This window comes from Arabidopsis lyrata (genome assembly GCF_000004255.2).
Source record: "Arabidopsis lyrata subsp. lyrata unplaced genomic scaffold ARALYscaffold_4, whole genome shotgun sequence".
Classification (NCBI taxonomy): domain Eukaryota; kingdom Viridiplantae; phylum Streptophyta; class Magnoliopsida; order Brassicales; family Brassicaceae; genus Arabidopsis; species Arabidopsis lyrata.
In genome coordinates, this window is record NW_003302552.1 from 17,456,941 (window position 1) to 17,480,312 (window position 23,372).

Consider the following 23,372-nt stretch of genomic DNA (forward strand, 5'->3'; position numbering starts at 1 on the left):
TCTCTAGTTATAGATCATAATCCTATGATATAATTACCGTATTGTGAGATCCAAATCTAGATAAAAGGAGTTAGATCTCTCGTATCTCCAATCAGATATGATTACAAACACATTTCAGTTCGATTTGGTTTGGATGTCTAGATTAAGTGCACGAGACTTGATTCAAATGAAGAAGATCTCATTTCTCAAGTCTCTTCTTTATGTTTATAGAAAGTCATAGTCATAATCATGTTTATGATCAGAAGGAAGATACAGTTTACTGATACATAAGGATGTTAATTGTTCAAGCTTTTTCAAAGTAATTCTAGTTATATTTAATATTTAAACTATGTAGTTCTCATAAAACCATACCGATAGCAAATTTGGAGTTAGGAAGTTTATGGAGAAGTGAGTTGTTTATGTAAATGAGAAATATGTTTATCTCTCGACGAGTCAAACTTCCAGTGTTTTATGTAAATGAGTCAGTGTTTTTAACCAAAACAGATAAAACACTGACAATCTTATTAATCAACGCAAAATTAAAATATAGTAAAAGTTGCTTTCGAAATGGGTTTATTAAGCATTATTAGCCATCTTGGCGTGTACCCCCAACTCGCCCGCCTGTCGGTTGATTTGAAAATTCTTTCTTATAAATTTATAATCTCAACAACTATTTTTTCCAACATCATAGAAGTCAAGTCACCCATTTCTAAATTAAACTCTTCTATCTATCTAGAAGTCACCCATATCTAAATTAAACTCTTCTAAAATTTATAGATTAATTGTTACATAAAATTTATAATATGCTTTTGGCTAGATTTCATTATAAGTTTTTGTTTTATCCTTTTAGATAGATAGCCGTGGTACTTCTTTAGAAGATGGTTTCTTAACTATAAGGAATAATCTATTGAGCAAAACATAATATTTCATTTACATAAAATCGTCTCTAAGAAAAAGAAATTCAAAATTTCAGCTTTAAAAGTCTTGCAAAACAGACGTTGTACTTGTATCTAGGGAAAAAAAAAAAGAGATTTCGAACTTTTTGAACCCATAAAACCGAAAAGAAAAACAATATTTTGAAAAGTCGAAAATATTCATAATTTTCGGCTGATATTTGTAAAACTATTTGATCATCTTATTCCATTATTGAGTCTCAACGTAAATGATTGAAAATGCCTATGAGAAAACTTATTTCACTGTTTTCTAAGTTTCTAAAGCGACATATACTTTTTTTTTTTTTATCACGAAATTGTAGTTCATAAATATAATGTCTTTTTAGATATTTGATATAATTAAGAAGAAAATGTCTAATCACCAAACGTATCTGATTTATGAAGAAAAAAGTATCACAATGTCTTCGAAGCCCATATCCTTCACTTTACTCTCACGCCACACTTCCTCGCACATGTATAAATACCAAACACCATTTGCCCTCTTTTTACTTTTAATTAGTTGAGACACTAAACCCAGTCCCCCGGTTATCTTAACCATGCCCATCAAACCGGTTTTAACCACTCTAATAGCTCTTTTATCCATCATTCTTGCTCTCTACACGATCCAATTTCCATCCTCTAGATCTCTCTCTTCTATAGCCACAAATATCATAAACAACTCCCAACTCGGAGCATTAGCAATACATTCAACATTCTATGGACACAAACACCACCATCATCACCATCACCATCATCATCATCACCACTATGAACCAATAAAATGTTGTGAGAAATGGACGTCAAGGCTTACACACCAATACAAGACTTCTCTTGTGTTGACTGTTGATTTGCATGGTTGTGGTAACTTCAGCAATGTTCAAAGCGCCATTGATGCTGTCCCTGATTTAAGCCCTTCCAAGACTCTCATCATCGTTAATTCGGGTTGTTATAGGTCCTATCTTCAACTCCAAGCTCTTGTTCTTTTTCCCCTCTCTCCAATGTTGCTCGATAATATATATATTTTTTTTGTGTAATATGATATATATATATATATATATATATATATATATAGTAATGTTTGAGTTCAATGTAAGCAAGCAGGGAAAAAGTTACGGTTAATGAAAACAAGACAAACCTTGTTATTCAAGGAAGAGGATATCAAAACACATCCATCGAATGGAACGACACAGCGAAATCGGCAGGAAACACTGCTGAGAGCTTCTCCTTTGTAGTGTTTGCAGCTAACTTCACAGCTTACAACATCAGTTTCAAGGTTAGAATATCGAGATCACAACAATTGACTCTAACAAGCCTAATTAGCTAACACATATAATGATTTGAGTTCTCATGTGTACATATATATGTTTTGAATGGAGGAAGAATAATGCGCCAGAACCAGATCCTGGTGAAGCTGATGCACAAGCAGTATCTTTAAGGATTGAAGGAGACCAAGCTGCCTTTTATGGTTGTGGATTCTACGGGGCTCAAGACACGCTTCTAGATGATAAAGGAAGACATTTTTTCAAAGATTGCTTCATTCAAGGGTCCATAGATTTTATATTCGGCAATGGAAGATCACTCTACAAGGTTAAAAGCAAAACACATTCATGACCTTGTCAAAACATGACCATAATACTCTAAAATCGCAAACAGGATTGTACAATTAATTCAATAGCAAAGGGGAATACCTCGGGAGTTACCGGATCTATCACAGCTCAAGGAAGACAATCAGAAGATGAACAGACAGGATTCTCTTTTGTGAATTGTAAGATCGCTGGTAGCGGGGAAATATTGCTTGGAAGAGCTTGGGGAGCCTATGCTACTGTCGTGTTCTCAGACACTTACATGTCTGGAATCATCAGTCCAGAAGGATGGAATAACTGGGGAGATCCGGACAAAGAAAAGTAAGAGACTACATACACATCTCAGAACATACATAAAAGATCTTATTTATGTCTTGTATGGGTTTTATTTTTTAGGACGGTGACTTTTGGAGAGCATAAATGCTATGGACCGGGAGCAGATTACAAAGAGAGAGTTTTGTTTGGGAAACAACTCACAGATTCAGAAGCATCTTCTTTCATAGATATTTCTTTTATAGATGGTGATGAATGGCTCCGTCACACTAACATAGTCTCTGAGTTTACATCTAAAGACATTAGAGACGATCTTATCGAATTTTACTAACGTATATAAGAATACACATGAATAAAAAAAACATACTGATGTAGATACCTACGACATACTATAGATGATATATCTAATCTGATTATGATATGTTTAATTAGCTCTCATTCAATCAAAAACATCTTCCAACAAATATATCAAACGAAACGCATAATTAGCCCACATTTCTGAATAAAATTTCGAACGTATGCGTGATTTCAAGAAGAGCAGAGAATCAAGATTAAATTGCTATAAGTATCCAAATGCAACTTTTTCATCAAATGAAAAGAAAATTATCGTCACAACTGATCACACTACATATAAGAGTGTTTTTACCCACCTATACGTAAACCAAACAAACCCAAACTACTAAATCACTAATAAATAAAAGAACCACAAAAGAAGAGCCCCAACATGCATGGTCTGATGGTCATATAAGACCAATGTCAAATTTGAAAAAGAAAAACGTAGCGGGAAATTTTTTTACTGTTTTCCATTTTCATCACACTTTTTCACAAAAAAAATAAATAATTAAATATAAAATTACTTTTTGACTCTAATGTTAAAACTTAAAACCAAATATTCGAAGAGACTTGCATACTTTCAACCAAAAATAACCCTAAATTAAAAACAACGATTACATGGGTGATGGAGACGGCGCGCGCTGGTCCTTTTTTCAGTGGTGGAGAGGATGCTCTCCTTTTTTCGCAGAGGCGGGCACCTCTTGAGGTATTCTTTGGTAAGGAAGCCAGAGAAGCAAATCCAAGGAGCTTGGACGCAACACGAATCCTCCAATTTATATGGCTTTCCAACAAATCATGTAAAACATCTTTTTATTCCCTTGGGATATGTTCATCATCTTGACCATGCATCAAACAATATTTTCATTATTAGCTCATATGTCAACTTTAACACATGTAGTAACTATTCAAAAAACAAATGAAAGAGTAACTATGTCTTCGCAACAGATTGAATTCGTATGGACTAATTATAAGGTGAATAAGATTTTGGTTTGGTTCATAAGGAACACAACATGCAAAACCTTTGCATCTACGTACTGATCTACTATTAAATTTTGGTTTGTAGGAAAAAGTAAAATAAAATAAGAAGCTTGAATAAATTGTTACATTGGTGAAGAAAAGAGAGAAACAATCTCGTTTTTTATTTTATTTTTTGTTGTTACTACAATTCTCAAACTCAGGACCCATTAACTAAACCACAGGAAACGCCACATCAGCAACCAATGAACATCTATAGAGAAGGCTGTGGGGACGGCCCTACTCCTTTCCCCGGCGACGAAGAGGGCGGTGCTCCTTTTCGCAGTGGCGGACACTTCGTGAGGCATTGTTCTGGAGTGAGGGGTGTGAAGCAAATCCGAGGAGCTTCTATACAACACAAATACTGTATTGTCAATGGCCTTCCCATATATCTCCTATAACATCTTTCTATTCCCTTCGGATGATCAATATCTTCACCTGCAAATATCATACATCAAACATAAAATGCTAGCTCATAAACAAATTGAATTCATATATATAATAGACCAATAGTTATAATATATGTGAAAAATAGAATACATATAAGAAAAGGAACCTAACATGTTTTAGTATACGTACATCTATTGTTAAGTTTTATGTTTGGGAAAAAAATAAGAAAGTTTGAACAAATTCTTACATTGGTGAAGACCAAAGAGAGAGACAAATATGAGAACCATAACCAAACTCTTGCACACCATCATCCTTCGCTCTTCTCAATTCTTTCAATTTTCTTATGACTTGTGTGCGTTTCCACTTTCGCATAGTCATTGAGAGTTATATAGGAGAGAATCCATCACATAAATGTTAATTTTATTTTCCAAAAAACAAAATCTCTAAAATGTTAATGTCATAGATATATTTCCTTTACTTGGTTACTTTTATTTTCTATTTTCCCTTTCTTGGCAATCATGTCTATATTTCTCATCATTTTCCTTTATTTTTCTGGTAACATATATTTCATAGAAATTTGTTTACGTTTAAGAAATTGAAATATGACTAAAAGATAAATATTTAAACGTCTTACCAAAAATAGATATTTATGCGTTTTGAGCGGATTATTCATCTTGGCCCATCTGCCAAAACTATTGAAGAAGACTTTAATATTGGGCCTATAGAATGTGATCGAGGCCCATACACGTATCAACGACAACGATCTTTAGTCGACGGCCCCGACGGTGACACACGAACCCTCCGTCAAACGACGAACCGCCGTTGCCTCTTCCTCGAAGCTCCATATCTTATAGCAACCTCCGCACACTCCGGCACTTCTTAGCAATTATTTAGAATAATTATCAACACTTACACCAAGTGATATATGTGTGTCTATATAAATGTGAATGCTCATGTCTCACACATGTGTATACAAACATAGTAAATAACATTTAAACCATGTGATATATGTGTGTGCATAAATGTACTTATACATCGATTTATCTGATTTTATGTCCATATCTCAAATGTGTACAAATAAATAACACAACATAATTTACTAACATATTTTATTAATAAAGATAACATCAATGTGTAGTTGACAAAAAAAAAGAAAAAAGATAAATACAAATCATAGTCAAAATATTGATTGAGATACAAGTAGAAGTTGGTATTTGTGAAATCAAGATCGTCATAGTGAAATATATAGTTTTATGTGTTGATTGAATTTGGTTTTGAAGACTCTTTATCATAGAAAACATTGATAATATTAACCTAATTCTAGGAAGCTATTTTTGCCAACATTTATTTCATGAACAAAGATTAATTATATAGCATAGATGAACTTAATGAAATATTAGTGACTCATAAATGATTCAAACAAAACTAAAATAAAGACAAAACATGTAATATCCTAATTAAATAAGAATTATGTAAATTTAGTTTCATGTAGATAAGTATTGTTTTCCGTAGTTGGTACATAGTTTGAAATATCATTAACTGTTAACTTTTTGAAAAATTGAGCGTGGATGATTGAGCGTTTGTTTACAGTTTTGGGTCCATTTTGATAATTCGTTTAGTAACGAACGTTATTTTTTCTTTCCTTTTTTTTGGATCTGGTGGTTTATCAATGATATTTCTCAAATGCTTCCAAATACTAGTATACCTGAACTTTATCTTATTTATATGTTTTTCAATGTTGGCGTGATCCTTTTTTTTTTTATTCATTGTAACTACATATAAGCTATAAGATTATGCATTAGAAATTTCAATTGAATTTGTTATGTAACTGTCTAGAAATTGCCAATTAATGGGCATAAGTTGAATCGCAAGTTGATAATGGGACCTAAACCGAAAAATGAAAAAAAATCAAAAGAGAACCACAAAAGGAACAATGTTTTACATTATAAATCTGAATATTTTCTACAAATTTGTTGAATTTTGTTGCGCGGTTGAAATTTCAAAAATTTTATAAAGAAAAATGAAACTATATTAGTTGACTCAATAGTTAAAAGAATGATAAAATCTAAATCTAATTACAACTAAAATATGACACCTCTCAAATATCAAATTGCAAAATATCACAAACCCTTTATTATTAACCACATACCATTTATTGTTTTAGAAGTAAATGCTATGATAATAAGATAAGTCTATAATAATGAAAAAAATCTATAATATTTATACTATATAGTGGTTTCATTTTCATGCTAGAATAGGTAGAAAATATTTTAATTTAGAAAAAAATCTACAAGGAAGATCCATACAAAGGAAACCTATATTATTTGCATAGATGTATAGAAAATACAGTAAAGATTTATATTAAAAACAAATCTACAAGAAAAATCCATAACCTGGATTTTCTTAAATATATAGGAAAATTTAAAATATACTATAAGAAATGTATTGTTATAGTATAAAATAATTCTATCTAGATATTATACTTTAAAATTTCTGGAGTCAAAAAATAAAATGAATAGTGAATTTCATTTTTATTAATTGGAGATAAGACTGTCATCACAACTTCAAAACTATAAATAGAGAGTTACTTTCACAAGATAGACTCAATCCATTGATCAACATAAACGAAAAAGAAAGAAAATAAAAACACACAAACATATACAACAAAGATGGGTAAGAATTTGAGCATGATGTTGATGATGGTGATGATAATATCGGCGATTGTGATCGGAGGTGAAGCAAAATCGGAGGTCGAATGCAGTATTTTGTGTCGTCCCCATTGTAAAAGCTCATCATCAGCCGGGGAATGTTCTGACTGTCACAGAAAATGTGACCAATCTCCACCATCTGTGAAGAAACAGATTCTTAAGAACCAGCACATGAGCAAAAATATATGATCTACTTGACTAATTTATAACATATATGATGATTGTATGAGTGTATCGATGGACACTTTAGTCCAATTGTTCTTGCTTATGTACTTCTATATTATCTTTTAATAATAAGAAGAGAAACTACATCCTTATTCTCAGTCTTATGCTCATATTGGTGAATAAAACAATTTAAATATAAACATAACTAGTTAATTGGCGGAATCAATATATTCTTATGCATGCTTTTCATTACAGCACAATTCTGTTGACTGATATACAACACAATTAGTTATGTACTTATGTTGGGTGCAAAAAAAAAAGGTTTTTTTTTTTTTAACTTTTAGGGTCTCTTAGAGCATTGGTAACGTTGAAACACTGATTTGTGTTCTTAACATTATTTTATTAAGAAGAGAGAGAAGAAAAAAAAAAAAAGGAAGAAAAAAAAAGGACTAATACACAAAAGACACGTGCTCATAATACTCTTAGAACATTTTAAGAACAGTTCTCGGGGAGGAACACAATTCCACTTTGTCTTATACTGTTCAAACCTTTTATTAATTTAATACTCTTAGAACACCTGATGTGTTTTGGCGATGCATATGCTCTTAGGGTCTTGTTCTGAATTTTAAACAAAACTAAGACAGGAATAATATAAAAAAATTCTTCCCGTTTCCGGATAAAACAAGACTAAAATAATCATGGATTTACGTTTGTTCAGTACCCTTATCCGCTTTTATCAAGGTAAGCTAATTGATCCAACACAAACAAAACAAAATTATTGAAATACAATTCTCAAGTCTCTTAGGCAGTATATTCTAAACTTGAATCGAGTTGGAGTGGTAACGATGTAGCGATACTAATGAGAGCTATTGCACTAAAATCCCAATCGAATAAATATTATTGGATAGACCTTTAAATTAGAAACTCAGCATCAACTTATAAACTATAGGGTAGTAATTATCAAGTTTAGAACAGAAACCACACACATAAAAAGAGAGTGAGAGACAAGAGGTAAATGATACAAACCAGAAGAAGTGAAACTATGAACCAACACAATTTGATCAGAACTATCAAAGGGAAAAAGATACACACATCTTCTTCTTCAATCCCACATCTAGGAAATGCCAAAGGATCCGAGTTGCCCTATCTACATAAATAAGAGAACCCGCGGGTTGAAATAGCGGGTTCCAAATCCGAGAGGTTCTTCATAGAAGAGCCAACACCACCATCATGTTTTGGTTGTGCGGAGAGAGTTTCATATGATGTTTTTATGCTTTCTTTATAGACTCACACATATACACATATCTATATAGTTATATACACATACAGTATGTCCCTTATACGCTAACAAAAGTACCTGATATTCGATTTGTTTTTACGAATTATTTATCATGTGATTATATTACACTCTTAGCTCTCTGAAGTTATGGGTTGAAGATTTGAGAAATAAGGAATCTTCCAAGGGATATGCCATATTGCCATAAGCTTGCTACCTTTTCACTTCAACTCCAATCGCACACCATGCATTAATATTATATAATTCTGTCATAAAACATTTTACTTTACTTTCTCGATCGCTTAACTTTTAAGAAAATGGTATGCGATTTCATTAATTATCTTTTGTAATGAATACATTAATAATACCTATGAAAGTTGCTAGAATGATGGATCATACGTACTTTGACAAAAAAAAAAAAAAAAAATGATGGATCATACGTATGCGATGACTTGACGTTACATATGTTTATGTCTTCTTAACTTGTAAATAAGTAAAAATAGATAACTAAAAACTCGGGCATGCAATTTTTTGTTATTCTGGTTCGTATTTAACACGTAAGATATACACATGATAACATAATGTCATTCTAATTAATATATGATTCTGAGATTTTTATTTTTATTTTAATATTTTCAAACTACCATCAATCATTCACATTAGTATATGCTTTCATGTGAGGTTAACTGATATTGTTTATCTTTTTCGTTGTTCTTTTGAAATTCAAGTGAAAATCGTAATTCATACATACACTATGCTTGTAAAACTGTTTTTTGTATATAAATTTATGATAATATTTTAGTTAATTTTGAAAAAGACTTTTAATCGTTATAGAACAAAAATTAGTAACATTAAGACAGAGCCAACGCTTGGTTTCGTACTTTGAGTTTGAGTCATGTATGAAAGTAATGCTAAAGTGTTAACTTTTTGTTATTGAATAAAAAAATATCAAGATTATAGGACGAAAATTGAGAATCTTCCATTGGATATGCCAAATTGCCATTGGCTACGATATTTAATGGTAGCTCCAATTGCAAAATCCATTCATATTTTCCAAAATAGGTTTTACACTTTACATAGGTGTCGCATTTTATTTCAATATTGCATTGCGTACGTTAAAGAGTAAACTAAATTATATTTTCTACGCTTTGTATTAATAATATTACCCGCTGTCAAATTTTTTGCAGATAACCTTATTTGATCTCCGACAACTTTTACTACCAGTATCGAGTAAAAAGTATAGCATCTTTAATCAGATACAAATTATTTAGAGAAATACAGTCAACCATTAAGGAGGGACTTATAACATTGGTTTATGATTGTTCTTAATGGGAAATTTTAAATAATTGTAAGAAAAACTTGGTAATGTATTATTGATCATTTTTTTTTTTAATAATTTTCCTATCCTAGTCATTCATTACCTCTAGGAAATGTTAAAATGTTGAATCAAATCCTGGCAAATCTTTTTAAAAAATTGTAAATATATACAAGTAACTAGAAGAGAAGTCAAGAGCATTGATCCGGATCACTAGACACCAAATGATTGTCACATGTCAATTGAAACTTGAACAAATCTAATAACTCATAGATGGATACATACTCAGGACGAGGATCATACCCTGAGAAGAATTTATGAAATGACCCTCCTAGCTCTAGACAACTCTCTCCGGCGATCTTCTTCATCTTAGTTTCCTTCATTACTCTCCTAACTTCTGCTGCCTCATCCCACATCCTTGCTTCCGCAAACCTATTCGCCACAATCACCAAATTACCACTCCTCTTTGGCTCTAACTCAATCAATCTCTTCTTTACTTTCTCTCCAATTCCCTTATCATCTTCATCGTGATGGATACTACAAGCAGAGAGTAGAGTTCTCCAAACAACCGCATCAGGCTCAAAAGGCATTTTCTGTATGAAGTCATATGCCTCGTTTAGTCGACCTGCACGTCCCAAGATATCGACCATTGCCCCGTAGTGAATCATCATTGGTTTGATCTTGTGTCTTTTCTCCATTTCGTGGAAGTATTTGTACCCGTCATCCACCAATCCCGTGTGGCTACAAGCGCATAAAACACCGAGAAATGTCACGTAGTTTGGTCTAACTGATGATTCTTTCATCATCTTCGAGAATAGTTGAAGGGCTTCTTCTGCAAATCCATATTGTGCTAATCCTACAATCATGGCGCTCCAAGTCCAAACATTTTTGTCAGCCATTCTTTCGAAAACTAACCGAGCATACTTTAATCCACCAGATTTTGCATACATGTCAACAAGTGCAGTACCTAGTCTACAGTTCAACTCTAACTCTCTTACCATCACCTGTGAATGCACCAATTTCCCCAAGCTCAAGTTACCACCACACGCAGAGAGCAAAACCACCATTGTCGTCTCATCCGGACAAAACTGCCTACCAATCATCTCAAAAAAACACTCCACCACCAAATTGAACTTACCATTCTCAACGAGAGCTGTCATAATAGAGTTCCAAGAAACAACATTTCTCTCAGTCATTTCGTCGAACACCTTCCTGGCATCAGAAGTTTTCTTACAAGAACCATAGAGATGAATCAAATTGTTCCCAACATACACATCAGAATCAAACCCATGCTTCAAAACCTCAACTTGAATCTGTCTCCCAGCCGTGAGACCTAAAAACGAAGCACAAGCTTTAAGAAGAAAAGGAAAAGTGAGCTTATTAGGTTTGATTCGTCGTCTCTTCATCTCAGAGTAAACCCAAATCGATTCTACAGGAGTATCACTCGAAGAATAGCCTCTGGTGAGCATATTCCAAGTAGAAGGAGTCGAATCTGAAGAGTGAAGCAGGAGGGTTCGTGCAAAGGCAAGGTCTTTGGTGTGAGATAGTGAAGAAACCCGTATAAGCTCGCTGATGATAAAGCTGTCATTTTGGAGAGAGGAGACATGGATTTGACCATGGATCTGTAAAAGATGTTTAATGGAGGAACAGAGCTTGAGGAAGATAAGACATTGGTGTTTCTTGGATTTGAAGCTTGAATCTAAACTGCGAATCATTCTTGTGAGGTCAAATTATGCCATTGGCGCTCTGAGAAATAGCTTCCAATTTTTCAAATCGGTGATTCATTTATAGCTTTGGAACGGTTTAACCAAACCGAACTAAATTAAAAGTTTCGGTTCGGTTAAATGTGAACTAAAATCAACCAAATATCATCTTTACAAGGTCAGCACTCAGCAATATACAGAAGATTACACTTTCTCTCTGATTCTGTGATGGTGTCAGAGGTTTGGGTTGGGAGGATTCAATCTCTGATTAGAGTGTTGTTGTTTCCATTTCAAGCTCTGATCATGAAAACTTCCTCTATGAATGTTCTTCTCGCTTCTTCTCTCTGAGAACCAAAACCATTTGATGATTTTATACAGACACTGGTCGTGGGAAGATCCATGTATCACAATCATGTGAGATGCAGATTCTGCAGAGAGTGATTACAACTGTGAGTTCATTATCATGTTTCATGAATACTAAAGGCTTTTATTTATATATATACTAACCAAATCAGTGATGTGTTTATTAATCTGAATCTTCACTCTCTTCTTCAGACTCGGAGCTAAGGAAACGAGCTGAGCTTCTTAGGGAAAATGATTTGTTACTCTTTGGAATCTTTGTTCTCTTTTGTTTCACAGTAAAACCTTTCGCAATTAGCGTATCAAACAAATCTCCCATCTCCATTTTCTTTCTCAAACCATCATGTTCGTCCATGAACCTTCAGAAGCAAAAACACAAGACGTTTGGAACATATCAGATTCTAACACTAAAGCCAAAAGACTATGTAAAAGCCTGTTTCCCCCGATAACATTCATTAGAGGAAACAACAAATGAATACTTCTACAGGTGAATACATAGATGCAACAATAATAGGATCAAATGACACCTTTCGCGTATTGCTTTGAAGGCGTCTCTAGTTGCATAAGGAAGACCAGTTTTTGGATCCCGGTACCTGTATCAGCGATATACACAACAACTTAGAACTAGTTTTGGAATTGCAGAGAAAAGATAATCAGGTTGCTAGGTTATAACATCATTTCTTTTCGGCAAGTAGATATCAAAGAAACACGATAACTTCTTTTCAGTAGACCTAAGAGATTCTACTTGTGTTCATTTCACGAGATCTTGTTCTTCCAATGAGAAAGTAGAAGAACAGAAAAACTCTTACTTGGCAGGTAATCCTGTAATCACACATAGAGCTTTTTCTGGATCTGGAAAAGAGAAAACAAAACAAAATAAAGACAGAGATCAATACGAACACATTTATGTTCATCTCCAAACACCACTAAGAACAAAATTACTTACAGGGAACAGACTTCGTCGACAACTCTGAATTGAACGACGCACCATTACAGAATTCTAAATAGTTGCATCCTGCAGGTAAAGTTAGAAGTTTCAACAAGTATAGTTCTTACTTTTCTGGAAAGATCGGATTAGATTGGAAACTATTTTACTGGAGAGCGTACCATCTTTTGAATGATACCGAATCTGAGGACCCTTGTAGACTGCTTTATGCACAATCGCTTTCTTTTTTACTTCTTCTTCCCTTGCCAAGACACGTTCTAAATTCCTCAAGTTCATGATTTCTGCAAAAAATTTGACTTTAGCAATTTAAGTTTCTGATAGAAAAACAGATGCAGCATCATAAAATCCAAACCTGTTTGAGCAGCTTCCAGCAGCATTTCTTCTTGGGTCATCCGTTTTTCCTCCCCTACTTTTTTCCTTTGTATTGGCTGAACAAACACAAAAACGAATTCAACATGGCATGACTTAGAAAAAGAGATTAAAGCGTAGCCAATGGGGATGAATTCTGAGAAAACCTTTGTAGTTGCTTGTATAGCAGCACGCAATGCATCTCTTTCTGCTTGCCGTACAACCACTGAAGTCCGTGTTGATTTCCTAATGACCTTCTCACCTTCCATATCTTCTTGTGCTTCATTCTCTTCTTTTTCGTCTTGTTCCTTACTTCCCAATTCTTCACCTGGCTTCTCATCTCCAGGAATATCTTGTAGTTTCGAAACTACCTTCGTCTTCTTCTTCTTTTTCTTTGAAGCAATTTTCCCAGGGTAAATCAGCCGCTTCTTTGGCAGATCCCTGCAACAATATGCAAAATTATAACAAAACAGATATACATAATAGCCATCATAAGACGAACTTTGGAAAATGTCACACCTCTCTTCTTTTTCATTTTGGGCTACTGCATCAGGCTCAGGCTCCTATTCCCAAACAAAAGGTAAAAGAAAGAAAGTTTTAAAAATGGACTATGAGCAAACACCTTGATGAATAAAGTACTCAATAGATAAGCAAGACATAAATACATCGTCATTGAAGTCGCTGTCAAACTCATCAGCAACTTCACGTTCTGCTTCATATTCATCATCATGTTCTTCCTGCAGATAGCAAAGGTAAAGAGATATATAAATGACAACATACATACAAAAGTTTCTGAAATAGTATCTCATCACCTGCTTATCTACAAATCTGATTGTTCCATTATATATACTTTGATATCCATAAGAAATCATTCCCAATCTCTAAAAGAGAGTTAAGATACATATAACAAAACAAAACAAACCTCTTTAAGAGCTTCTTGATTCCAAAACTGTTCATCTTCTTCTACTTCGTCATCAAGCAACTTGGTCATCCTGAAAAACAAAACTAATGACAGTGAGACAAAACCACAGTCTTCAGGTGAAACACATTCATCAAGTAGAAGCTTAAGCTCAAGTAATTCTTACCGTTTACCCCGTGTTGCTCTTGTTGTACGGTCCAAGAACACCATTGGCTCTTCTTTATCACTTTCCATTGATAACTTGCTCACCTCTTACCCCTTTAGAAGTTCACTAACTTAACGAAAATGTGACAACACACAAATTAACAAATCAGCAAGGGACTCAAAATTAGGGTTCCTCGCAATTTCAAAACTTTACGACTAGAGCCAAATCACGAGAAGGAAACAGGAACAAAAACCCAAAATTTGAGTGATTTACACAGTGATCGAAGAAGAGCCCGTAGAGTGAAAAGTAATTTCTTTGATGAGCTTAAAATCGTACTCGAGAATTACCTTCAGAGAATTTAAGGTTGGAGAAGTTTCTTCGACGAGCATACGTCTTCGCCGGCGACCACCGCGCTCTTCGATTCACTCCTTCACACGGCGTACTGGTTCGTACACCATTGTTTATGGACTGAAGATACTATTGGGCCTTCAAGTAATACAATTTCAAAGCCCATATTATATTACTAACTGGAAATTACAAAAGTGTCCAGATATGGACTTGTCCCTAAACGGGTTAATGTTTTAGTCATGAATGATGTCATTTTTTGGATATAACACAAAGTTTTCACAATCGAGAAAACAAACAAAAAAGAGTGTTGATAACTGGAGAAGGTTTCTACACTCTTCTACAATCATGCATGAAGTCATGTTTACGATGATGTTATTATTAGATTCGATTATAGAGACAATTTCAAATAAAACTATTATAAATTAATTGTTCTTGAACAAAGAGATGTAATCGAGAACAAACGTTACAATCATTTGTTTTTCTTGGTAATTAACACAAAGAAATGTTACAATCATTTCTTGGATTGTGCTAGTTGTGTTATGTCTTGTAGCAAGAATGTGATGTTGGATTGAGAAGAGCCTCCTTCCTCCACAGCCTTGTGAGCTAATTCTCCAAGCTCTTTGACTCTTTTTCTTCTCTCCTTAGCATCGTTACTATCACCCATCAATTCTTCCACTGCATTCTTTACTCCTTCTTTATCCACCAATACTCCTACTTTCTCCTCTTCTCCCCATCTCATGGACTCCTCAACCCCGGCTCTCACACCGGCTTTTAGTATCTGCACCGCCAATTTCTCGTTGCAGAATTGGTCTCCAAATAATGGCCAAGTGAGCAATGGAACGCCTGAAGTGATTCCTTCAAGAGTCGAGTTCCATCCACAATGTGTCAAGAATCCCCCAACGGCAGGGTGTGAAAGGATAAGCATTTGAGGCGACCATCCTCTTATGATAAGGCCTCTCTCTTTGATTCTTTCCTTAAAACCGCTCTCTGAGATCCACTCAAATAACTCGTTATACTTCTCCCAACCTCTTATGACCCAAATGAAAGGCCTTTGGGATTCCTCGAGGCCTAACCCGAGCTCTTTGAGCTGAGACAGAGGAAGGTTGCATATACTTCCAAGGCAAACATATAGAACTGACCCTACTTCTTTAGAATCAAGCCATTTAATACACTCGTCTTGATCAATGGCCGCCTTGTTTCCCCTCTCAGCTTTGTCTTTTCCTACCTTGTTGCACAAGGAAACCGGCCCGATGCTCCATACCTTACCGGCTTTAACCTTCTTGTAGTCTCTAACATAAGCTGGCTCGAGCTCTTCAAACGTGTTAACAATCACACCGAAAGAAGTGTTATCCGCTTCTGTCATTTCGTCAAGAAACTCTTTCCAATCTCCAGCAACTAAAACCATTGGAAGCTGAGATTTTGTGAACTCAACTCTGTCAGGGAAATTTGGAATGGGGAAGTACTCCTTTTCAGACTCTATAGTTTCCAACAACTCGTAGTTTTGGTGCATAATGTGCGTACAAAGAAGATTGAAGCAACACATGCCATGAAAGATGATTTTTGGTATACCAAGATTCTTGGCAATTCGGTTTGTATAAGGCAAACACATGTCGGCGATTATGCAGCTTGGCCTAGGTTGAATCTCTTTCAAGAGCTTCTCGACAGGTTCCTCGAGCAGGCTAGATGCTTTGAAGAAGGCTAATGAGGCCCCCAACGAATCCAGCAAGTCCAAATTCTCCTGTCCTTCGGGTGAACCCGATTCATGAGATGGAAACTTTACTTGCACAAGATTGATGGGCAAGCCGGACTGGATGGCCCGGCTAAGAACGTTCTTGAACCGGCCTGCGTTGTGAGGCGTCGTGACAATGGTTATAGTCACCCCGCGCTGAGCCAAGAGCCTTGCAATATCCACCATGGGGATCATGTGACCTTGAGCCATGAAAGGGAAGAGAACAAAGTGAAGAGGAGGACGAAATTGGTGGCTAGTTTCGGATGCCATGAGGAACTCTCTACGCTCTTTTTTTTTTTTTGGTCGGAACAAAGTGACGTTGATATAAAAAAAAAAACAAATACCGGTCAGAGAATAGAGATAATGCTTCTCTGTGAATACATATATTTATATTCATGGACTCAATGAAAATGAAAGAAAGAACAAAAGCATATTGGCTTGTTCGTAACGGTTACAAAACACTAATTAAGGGCTGGGCAAAATATCCGTTAGATTCGCTTCGATCCGTTATTCGATTTGATTCGATTCGAAAAATCCGGATATCCGTAATCTTACGAAGCAAATCAAATAGTAAAAATATGTATTTGTCAAAAACGAAGCAAATATCAAATACTATAATTTAAATAGACGGATATCCGCTCCGCTCCCGAATGCATACATATATATAGATAATTACATATATAAATTATAACTCTATTATTCTTGTATGTGTTTTATAATTTTATAATCACCGAATTAATTATTTGAACTACTAGTCTGAACAATTAAAGGAGAAATATATATTTATGATAAAATATCACTATTTTTAATAAAATTTTATTATTTTTGGATTAATTTTGTTATTATTATTTTTTAAACAAATACTTAACGGATCAGATATCCAGCAAATAGTTTGGATTTTAACGGATATCCGGTCACTAACAAAGCAAATACAAATTGGAAAACTCAGTATTCGGAGAAAACGAATCGAATCACAAATACCACCAAAATCCCGGATATCCGCTCCGTGTCCACCCATGACACTAAATGGTTCACAGTACATATCGTGGAGGGTACTCATAACTCATGTGTTCATTTGTATTCATACCAAAAAATTAAGAGAAAATATCTTTTAGAAGTACGTCGAAAATATGGTGAAGAGTTCACAGCCGCAAAAATTAATATTGGATAAACGAATAAAGAAAGAAAAATCAAATTCGGAATCTTTCAGTCTCTCATTCTTTTTTATGTCATATGGACAACAATCCTAAAATCATTAAAGAGGGCCATAAACCTCAAACATTTGTCTTCAAAATAAATCAAAGTGTGTATTCTATAGTATTTCTTCTTTACTCCATATTTGATGATTGATTTTGATAGGATATTAGATTGAGTTTTTTTTTTAAAAAACATATATTTTTCTCTTTTTCTTTGCAAACAAAAAAAATATTATGAACATTTCATTTCAAATAAAATATCCACATATGTCAAAATTTTGACTGTCGAAAATTGATCAGGACAAAATAAATTGAATTTTTGAAAATATTAAAATATGAAAAGCGATAAAATAATATAAATTAAAGAAATTATTACGGAAATTGCCGATTTCTGAGAATCGTTCTTTATTGATAATCCTAAATTCTAAGTCACCGCTAGAAGAAATATCAAAGTTGAACTCCTCCGGACTACCAGAGCAGCTGTCTATACTATGAAATTATTAGACTTTGGCTCTTTCTACTATTTCAATGTATATAAGTTGTAGTTTTAAAAAATGTATATCTAAAAAATTTACATAATTTTAATAGGAAAAACAAGACGAATTCGACTACCCAACAAATAACTAATTTTTTTTTTTTTTTTTGATGAAATGTGTAATTTATTGACCCACTTTAAAAGATATTACATGAACGAACAATGATTGAACTAATAAGAACAATAACGAGATATACAATCAATTCTTGGATTGCACTAGTTGCACTATGTCTTGTAGCAAGAATGAGATGTTAGAATGAGAAGAGCCTCCTTCTTCCACAGCCTTGTGAGCTAATTCTCCAAGCTCTTTGGCTATTCTTCTCCTCTCTTTTGCATCACCACTATTACCCATTAATTCTTCAACTGCTTTCTTCACTCCTTCTTTATCAACTAACACTCCTATTTTCTCCTCTTCTCCCGATTTCATAGGCTGCTCAACTCCGGCTCTTACACCGGCTTTTAGTACCTGCACAACTAGTTTCTCGTTACAGAATTGGTCTGCAAACAGCGGCCATGTGAGAAGTGGAATGCCCGAGGTGATTCCTTCGAGAGTCGAATTCCATCCACAGTGTGTCAAGAATCCTCCAACGGAAGGATGTGAAAGGATAAGGACTTGTGGTGCCCAGCCTCTAATGAGAAATCCTCTCTCTTTGATTCTTTCTTGAAAACCGCTCTCCAACATCCACTCAGATAGTTCATTATACTTTTCCCAACCTCTTATGACCCAAATAAAAGGTCTTCGGGATTCCTCAAGGCCTAGCCCCAACTCCTTGAGCTGAGCCAAAGGAAGATTGCAGATACTTCCAAGGCAAACATAGAGCACCGAACCTTCTTCTTTAGAATCAAGCCATTTAAGACAATCATCTTGATCAATAGCCGCTTTGTTACCCCTCTCTGCTTTGTCTGCTCCTACCTTGTTGCACAAGGAAACTGGTCCAATGGACCATACTTTTCCAGCCCTTGCCTCTTGGTAGTCTTTTACATAAGCAGGCTCCAACTCTTCGAATGTGTTGACTACCACACCATATGATGTGTATTCTGCTTTTACCATTCCGTCCATGATCTCTTTCCAATCTCCACTTGCATTTGCTTTCACAGGAAGTTGAGGCTTTGTAAATTCAACTTTATCAGGAAAACAAGGAACCAGTAAATACTCATTATCTGACTTTATATTCTCTAGGATCTCTAGATTTTGGCGTAGAACATGCATACACAAAAGACAGAAACAACCCATGCCGTGGAAAACTATCTTTGGTATATTGAATTTCTTGGCGATTATGCTTGTATAAGGCAAACACCAATCAGAAATTAGACAGCTAGGTTTAGGTTTCATCTCTTCCATGAGCTTCGTGACCGGCTCTTCTAGCATGTTCACCGCTTTAAAAAAAGGTACCATCAACTCCTTTGAGTCTAACGAATCTATATTCTCTTGTCCTTCTTGCAAACCAGCTTCTTGATATGGAAACTTCACATGCACCAGTTTGATGGGCAAGCCCGACTCTATTGCACGGCTTAGAACATTCTTGAACCTTGCTGCGTTGTGAGGCGTCGTGACAATTGTTATGGTCACACTGCGCTGAGCCAAAAGCCTTGAAATATCAATCATGGGAATCATGTGGCCTTGAGCCATGAAAGGGAAGAGAACAAAGTGAAGAGAAGGATGAAACTGGTGGGTTTCTTCGGAAGCCATAACGGTTCCAACTCAATGAGGAATACTCAATTAAGTTATGTGTTTTTCTTTGGATTATATATATATGTGTGTGCAGGACCGGCGCAGAGGGCAAGCCACCGAAGCCACCGATTAGGGCCTCAAAATTTGAGGGCCTTTTTATCTAAAAATTTGTTAAGTTTTCTTATATACAATAATTTTTGTAAGGCCTTTTAAAAATATTATGGACTTTTAGAGACAACTACAACATTCTTTTTAATGGTAAAAATCTAATTTAAAATAATTTTTTTTTATGGGCTTTAATTTTGCTTAGGACACCTAAATTTACCGGGCCGGCACTGTGTGTGTGAATTGTGATCGTGTGTGGTTATAAAAGATAGATAAGAATAGTGGCGATATTTTTAAAAAAAGGCTTCACTAAGACCATATGTAAGGGGGAAACTTTTGAGTGTGTTCTTAAGATTTAAAAATAGGAAATAAGGTGAACAGTGGTAGAACAGTTCTAACTTATCCTGCGAACTGTTCTTCCTGAAGAACAGTTTTTATAATTTTAAGAACAGTTGTATCTACTATTCAACATTTTTATTATTTTAAAACCCTTAAGAACACACAAAGTGTTCTCCCCTTACATATGCTCTAACATGATGTAGTAGATGACGTAAGACACATAAAGTAATTGACAAATTTGCTACTAAATTAAAGCTTTTATTACAAGAGGATATTTCGTGGCCAAAACTTTCTTCTCTCGTCTTTTTGTGACCTTATGCGTCTTCTAGTGACATCTTTTCTTTACTGGAAAAGCTTACAAAGATAAGATACTTGATCTGCAAGACACAAAATCAAATTTGGACTCTAAGTTAGTTAGACGTGGCTGTACAAGTCTCAAAAGACTAACAAAAGAAGACTCTCTGAGTCTCACTCATTACCAAAATCGAATTCTGTTTGACATTTCAAAGTTCAATTCGGTTCTTGTAAATGACACTAAAAGATGATAAATCCACTGCCGCCAAATCGGACTTGACGACTCTTTCCAACACAACTTTATCTACTAGACGTTAACAAATTTTTATGGGTCACATGCACATGTCGTAATATAATTTCGGAAAGAGTCAAATAACGTATAAATTTTTCGAGTAAGCTTCTTTTTTTTTTTTGGTATGATTCAAATAAGCTTCTTCTTATATTTTTTTTGTATAAATTCGAATTTGTTCATTTTGTGAAAATCATAATCGTTGGATCTAAATTTTCTAGGTTTCAGACAAATATTTTGAGTATTTTTGGGTTATGTTAAATTTGAATTATTATGCATGCAAGTTAACATCTAGATTTAGTTACACTTTATAAACAAATCATGTTCAAAGAAGAAAAAAAAAAAAAAAACAAATCATGTTCAAATTTTAATTATAAGGATTAATCGGCCTTGAACAAAAAATATAACTTTTTCAAAAGATGGATATTTACAATTATACTTTTAATCATTAATGGGACAGAAAAAGGTAATGTCAATTGTTCTTGGTTTAGGAAAATTAGGCGCAGCCTTAATTTTAGATTAAGTCTAAACGAACAATATTTAACAACCTTTTTTCAAAGTAGAGATGACTCCAGAATGTGAAAGTCGTCACTAAGTTGTCTTCTGCTGATTCTTACAAATGTATAACTAAGGTTTCGATTTAAATTTCACAAAATAAAGAAACAAAAACTATTTATAATGTGTAAATTCCTTTGAAAAGGTGACGTATACTCAATTCTTGGATTGTGCTAGTTGCATTATGTCTTGTAGCAAGAATGAGATGTTAGAATGAGAAGAGCCTCCTTCTTCCACAGCCTTGTGAGCTAATTCTCCAAGCTCTTTGGCTCTTCTTCTTCTCTCTTTTGCATCATCACTCTCACCCATTAATTCTTCCACTGCGTTCTTCACTCCTTCTTTATCCACCAACACTCCTATTTTCTCCTCTTCTCCCCATTTCATAGGCTGCTCAACCCCGGCTCTTACACCGGCTTTTAGTACCTGAACGACTAGTTTCTCGTTGCAGAATTGGTCTGCAAATAGAGGCCATGTAAGAAGCGGTAGACCAGCGGTTATCCCCTCAAGAGTCGAGTTCCATCCGCAATGCGTTAAGAACCCTCCAACAGAAGGATGTGAAAGGATAAGCATTTGAGGAGACCATCCTTTGATGAGAAGTCCTCTGTCTTTGATTCTATCTTCAAATCCGCTTTCCAAGAACCATTCAACTAACTCTTTGTACTTCTCCCAACCTCTTATGACCCAGATGAAAGGTCTTTGAGATTCCTCGAGGCCTATCCCCAGCTCCTTGAGCTGAGACAGAGGAAGATTGCAGATACTTCCAAGGCAAACATAGAGTACAGAGCCCGGTTCCTTAGAATCGAGCCATTTAAGGCACTCATCTTGATCAATGTCTGATTTGTTTCCCCTCTCTGCTTTGTCTGCTCCTACCTTGTTGCACAAGGAAACTGGTCCAATGGTCCATGCTTTACCGGACCTTACCTCCTTGTAGTCTTTGGCATAAGCAGGCTCGAGCTCTTGAAATGAGTTGACTATCACACCATAAGATGTCTCATTCGCTTCTATCATACCATCGAAGATCTCTTTCCAGTCTCCAGCTGGAACATATGTTTCTACCGGAACTTGAGGTCTTGTGAATTCAACTCTGTCAGAAAAATAAGGAACAGTGAAATACTCCTTATCAGACTTTAAATTGTCCAAGATCTCACGGTTCTTGCGTAAAACATGCATACACAGAAGACAAAAGCAACCCATGCCATGGAAGAGGATCTTTGGGATATTGAACTTCTTGGAGATTTTGCTTGTATAAGGCAAACAGAAATCAGAAATTAGACAGTTTGGTCGAGGGTTCATCTCTTCAATGAGCTTCTGGACTGGTTCTTCGAGCAAGTTAACCGCTTTAAAGAAAGATATCATCCGCTCCATTGTCTCAAGAGAATCGATATTCTCTTGTCCTTCTTGCAAACCAGCTTCTTGATATGGAAACTTGACTTGCACTAGGTTGATGGGCAAGCCAGACTCAATGGCTCGGTTTAGGACATTCTTGAACCTCGCTGCATTGTGAGGCGTCGTGACAATTGTTATGGTCACACCGCGCTGAGCCAAGAGCCTTGCAATATCAACCATGGGAATCATGTGGCCTTGAGCCATGAAAGGGAAAAGAACAAAGTGAAGTGGATAAGATTCGTTGGTTGTTTCAGAAACCATGATTCAACCTTAGTAAGAAACACTCAAGTTTTGTTTTGGTTTTGCTTTAGATTTGTGCGAGCTTATAAAGGATAAGAAGCGTGGAGAGCAAAACATAAAGGGAACAGAAGACGTAATAGATGACGTAAACAGATTTTTACTTGCCAAACACCTCTTATTAAGTCCACAGATTGTGCTTGCTACAGGACATTCTTAGCCAATGCTTAGTTTGTCCGTTTGTGACCGTATACATCTTCTAGTGACCTTCCTTCTCACGAAAAGTTTAGAGACACAT

The 23,372-nt window shown here is 35.1% G+C and overlaps 7 protein-coding genes and 1 long non-coding RNA gene across 10 annotated transcripts; 2 read left to right on the top strand and 6 right to left on the bottom strand.

The window, feature by feature from the left end:
* The first annotated feature begins 1,284 nt into the window (after positions 1-1,284).
* LOC9317530 (probable pectinesterase 15) lies at positions 1,285-3,129 on the top strand. The gene is made up of 5 exons (XM_021029319.1): positions 1,285-1,863; positions 2,013-2,184; positions 2,292-2,498; positions 2,565-2,815; positions 2,891-3,129. The coding sequence occupies exons 1-5, from the start codon at positions 1,469-1,471 to the stop codon at positions 3,096-3,098; spliced, it is 1,233 nt and encodes a 410-aa protein (XP_020884978.1). The 5' UTR covers positions 1,285-1,468; the 3' UTR covers positions 3,099-3,129.
* Positions 3,130-4,216: 1,087 nt separating this feature from the next.
* Positions 4,217-4,839, bottom strand: LOC9315692. The gene is made up of 2 exons (XR_002332510.1): positions 4,752-4,839; positions 4,217-4,552 (listed from the first exon to the last, which is right to left on the bottom strand). It is a non-coding gene; the product is annotated as an uncharacterized LOC9315692 (long non-coding RNA).
* Positions 4,840-7,022: 2,183 nt separating this feature from the next.
* On the top strand, positions 7,023-7,599 carry LOC9317531. The gene has a single exon (XM_002879579.2). The coding sequence runs from the start codon at positions 7,174-7,176 to the stop codon at positions 7,399-7,401; it is 228 nt and encodes a 75-aa protein (XP_002879625.1). The 5' UTR covers positions 7,023-7,173; the 3' UTR covers positions 7,402-7,599.
* A 2,493-nt stretch (positions 7,600-10,092) lies between these two features.
* Positions 10,093-11,705, bottom strand: LOC9315693 (pentatricopeptide repeat-containing protein At2g36730). Its single transcript, XM_002881419.2, has one exon. The coding sequence runs from the start codon at positions 11,681-11,683 to the stop codon at positions 10,160-10,162; it is 1,524 nt and encodes a 507-aa protein (XP_002881465.1). The 5' UTR covers positions 11,684-11,705; the 3' UTR covers positions 10,093-10,159.
* An 81-nt stretch (positions 11,706-11,786) lies between these two features.
* LOC9317532 (SWR1 complex subunit 2) lies at positions 11,787-14,856 on the bottom strand. 3 transcript variants are annotated; one of them, XM_021028493.1, is made up of 13 exons: positions 14,737-14,856; positions 14,411-14,515; positions 14,248-14,317; positions 13,991-14,062; positions 13,845-13,888; positions 13,493-13,766; positions 13,330-13,405; positions 13,139-13,258; positions 12,978-13,046; positions 12,841-12,883; positions 12,559-12,624; positions 12,179-12,390; positions 11,787-12,099 (listed from the first exon to the last, which is right to left on the bottom strand). In XM_021028493.1, the coding sequence occupies exons 2-12, from the start codon at positions 14,476-14,478 to the stop codon at positions 12,198-12,200; spliced, it is 1,095 nt and encodes a 364-aa protein (XP_020884152.1). In that variant the 5' UTR covers positions 14,479-14,515; positions 14,737-14,856; the 3' UTR covers positions 11,787-12,099; positions 12,179-12,197. The 3 variants fall into 3 exon arrangements, with proteins under 3 accessions (XP_020884152.1, XP_020884153.1, XP_020884154.1); XM_021028494.1 differs by having other exon boundaries at positions 14,411-14,519; XM_021028495.1 differs by lacking the exon at positions 14,737-14,856 and adding an exon at positions 14,663-14,727.
* Positions 14,857-15,120: 264 nt separating this feature from the next.
* On the bottom strand, positions 15,121-16,926 carry LOC9317533 (UDP-glycosyltransferase 73C1). Its single transcript, XM_021028492.1, has one exon. It carries the CDS (start codon positions 16,734-16,736, stop codon positions 15,249-15,251), a length of 1,488 nt encoding a protein of 495 aa, XP_020884151.1. The 5' UTR covers positions 16,737-16,926; the 3' UTR covers positions 15,121-15,248.
* A 1,363-nt stretch (positions 16,927-18,289) lies between these two features.
* LOC9317534 (UDP-glycosyltransferase 73C3) lies at positions 18,290-20,039 on the bottom strand. The gene has a single exon (XM_002881422.2). It carries the CDS (start codon positions 19,885-19,887, stop codon positions 18,397-18,399), a length of 1,491 nt encoding a protein of 496 aa, XP_002881468.1. The 5' UTR covers positions 19,888-20,039; the 3' UTR covers positions 18,290-18,396.
* A 1,343-nt stretch (positions 20,040-21,382) lies between these two features.
* Positions 21,383-23,242, bottom strand: LOC9317535 (UDP-glycosyltransferase 73C5). Its single transcript, XM_002881423.2, has one exon. It carries the CDS (start codon positions 23,096-23,098, stop codon positions 21,608-21,610), a length of 1,491 nt encoding a protein of 496 aa, XP_002881469.1. The 5' UTR covers positions 23,099-23,242; the 3' UTR covers positions 21,383-21,607.
* Between the last annotated feature and the right edge of the window lie 130 nt (positions 23,243-23,372).

Coding starts and splice junctions, on each gene's coding strand:
- LOC9317533 (XM_021028492.1), bottom strand. CDS start 16,736: ATGGCATCCGAAACTAGCCACCAATTTCGTCCTCCTCTTCACTTTGTT.
- LOC9317531 (XM_002879579.2), top strand. CDS start 7,174: ATGGGTAAGAATTTGAGCATGATGTTGATGATGGTGATGATAATATCG.
- LOC9317532 (XM_021028493.1), bottom strand. CDS start 14,478: ATGGAAAGTGATAAAGAAGAGCCAATGGTGTTCTTGGACCGTACAACA. Junction 14,318..14,410: donor AGAGCAACACGGGGTAAACG/GTAAGAATTACT, acceptor TTTGTTTTTCAG/GATGACCAAGTTGCTTGATG. Junction 13,259..13,329: donor GCTGGAAGCTGCTCAAACAG/GTTTGGATTTTA, acceptor AATTTTTTGCAG/AAATCATGAACTTGAGGAAT.
- LOC9317534 (XM_002881422.2), bottom strand. CDS start 19,887: ATGGCTTCCGAAGAAACCCACCAGTTTCATCCTTCTCTTCACTTTGTT.
- LOC9317530 (XM_021029319.1), top strand. CDS start 1,469: ATGCCCATCAAACCGGTTTTAACCACTCTAATAGCTCTTTTATCCATC. Junction 2,499..2,564: donor ATGGAAGATCACTCTACAAG/GTTAAAAGCAAA, acceptor AATCGCAAACAG/GATTGTACAATTAATTCAAT. Junction 2,816..2,890: donor GGAGATCCGGACAAAGAAAA/GTAAGAGACTAC, acceptor TTTATTTTTTAG/GACGGTGACTTTTGGAGAGC.
- LOC9317535 (XM_002881423.2), bottom strand. CDS start 23,098: ATGGTTTCTGAAACAACCAACGAATCTTATCCACTTCACTTTGTTCTT.
- LOC9315693 (XM_002881419.2), bottom strand. CDS start 11,683: ATGATTCGCAGTTTAGATTCAAGCTTCAAATCCAAGAAACACCAATGT.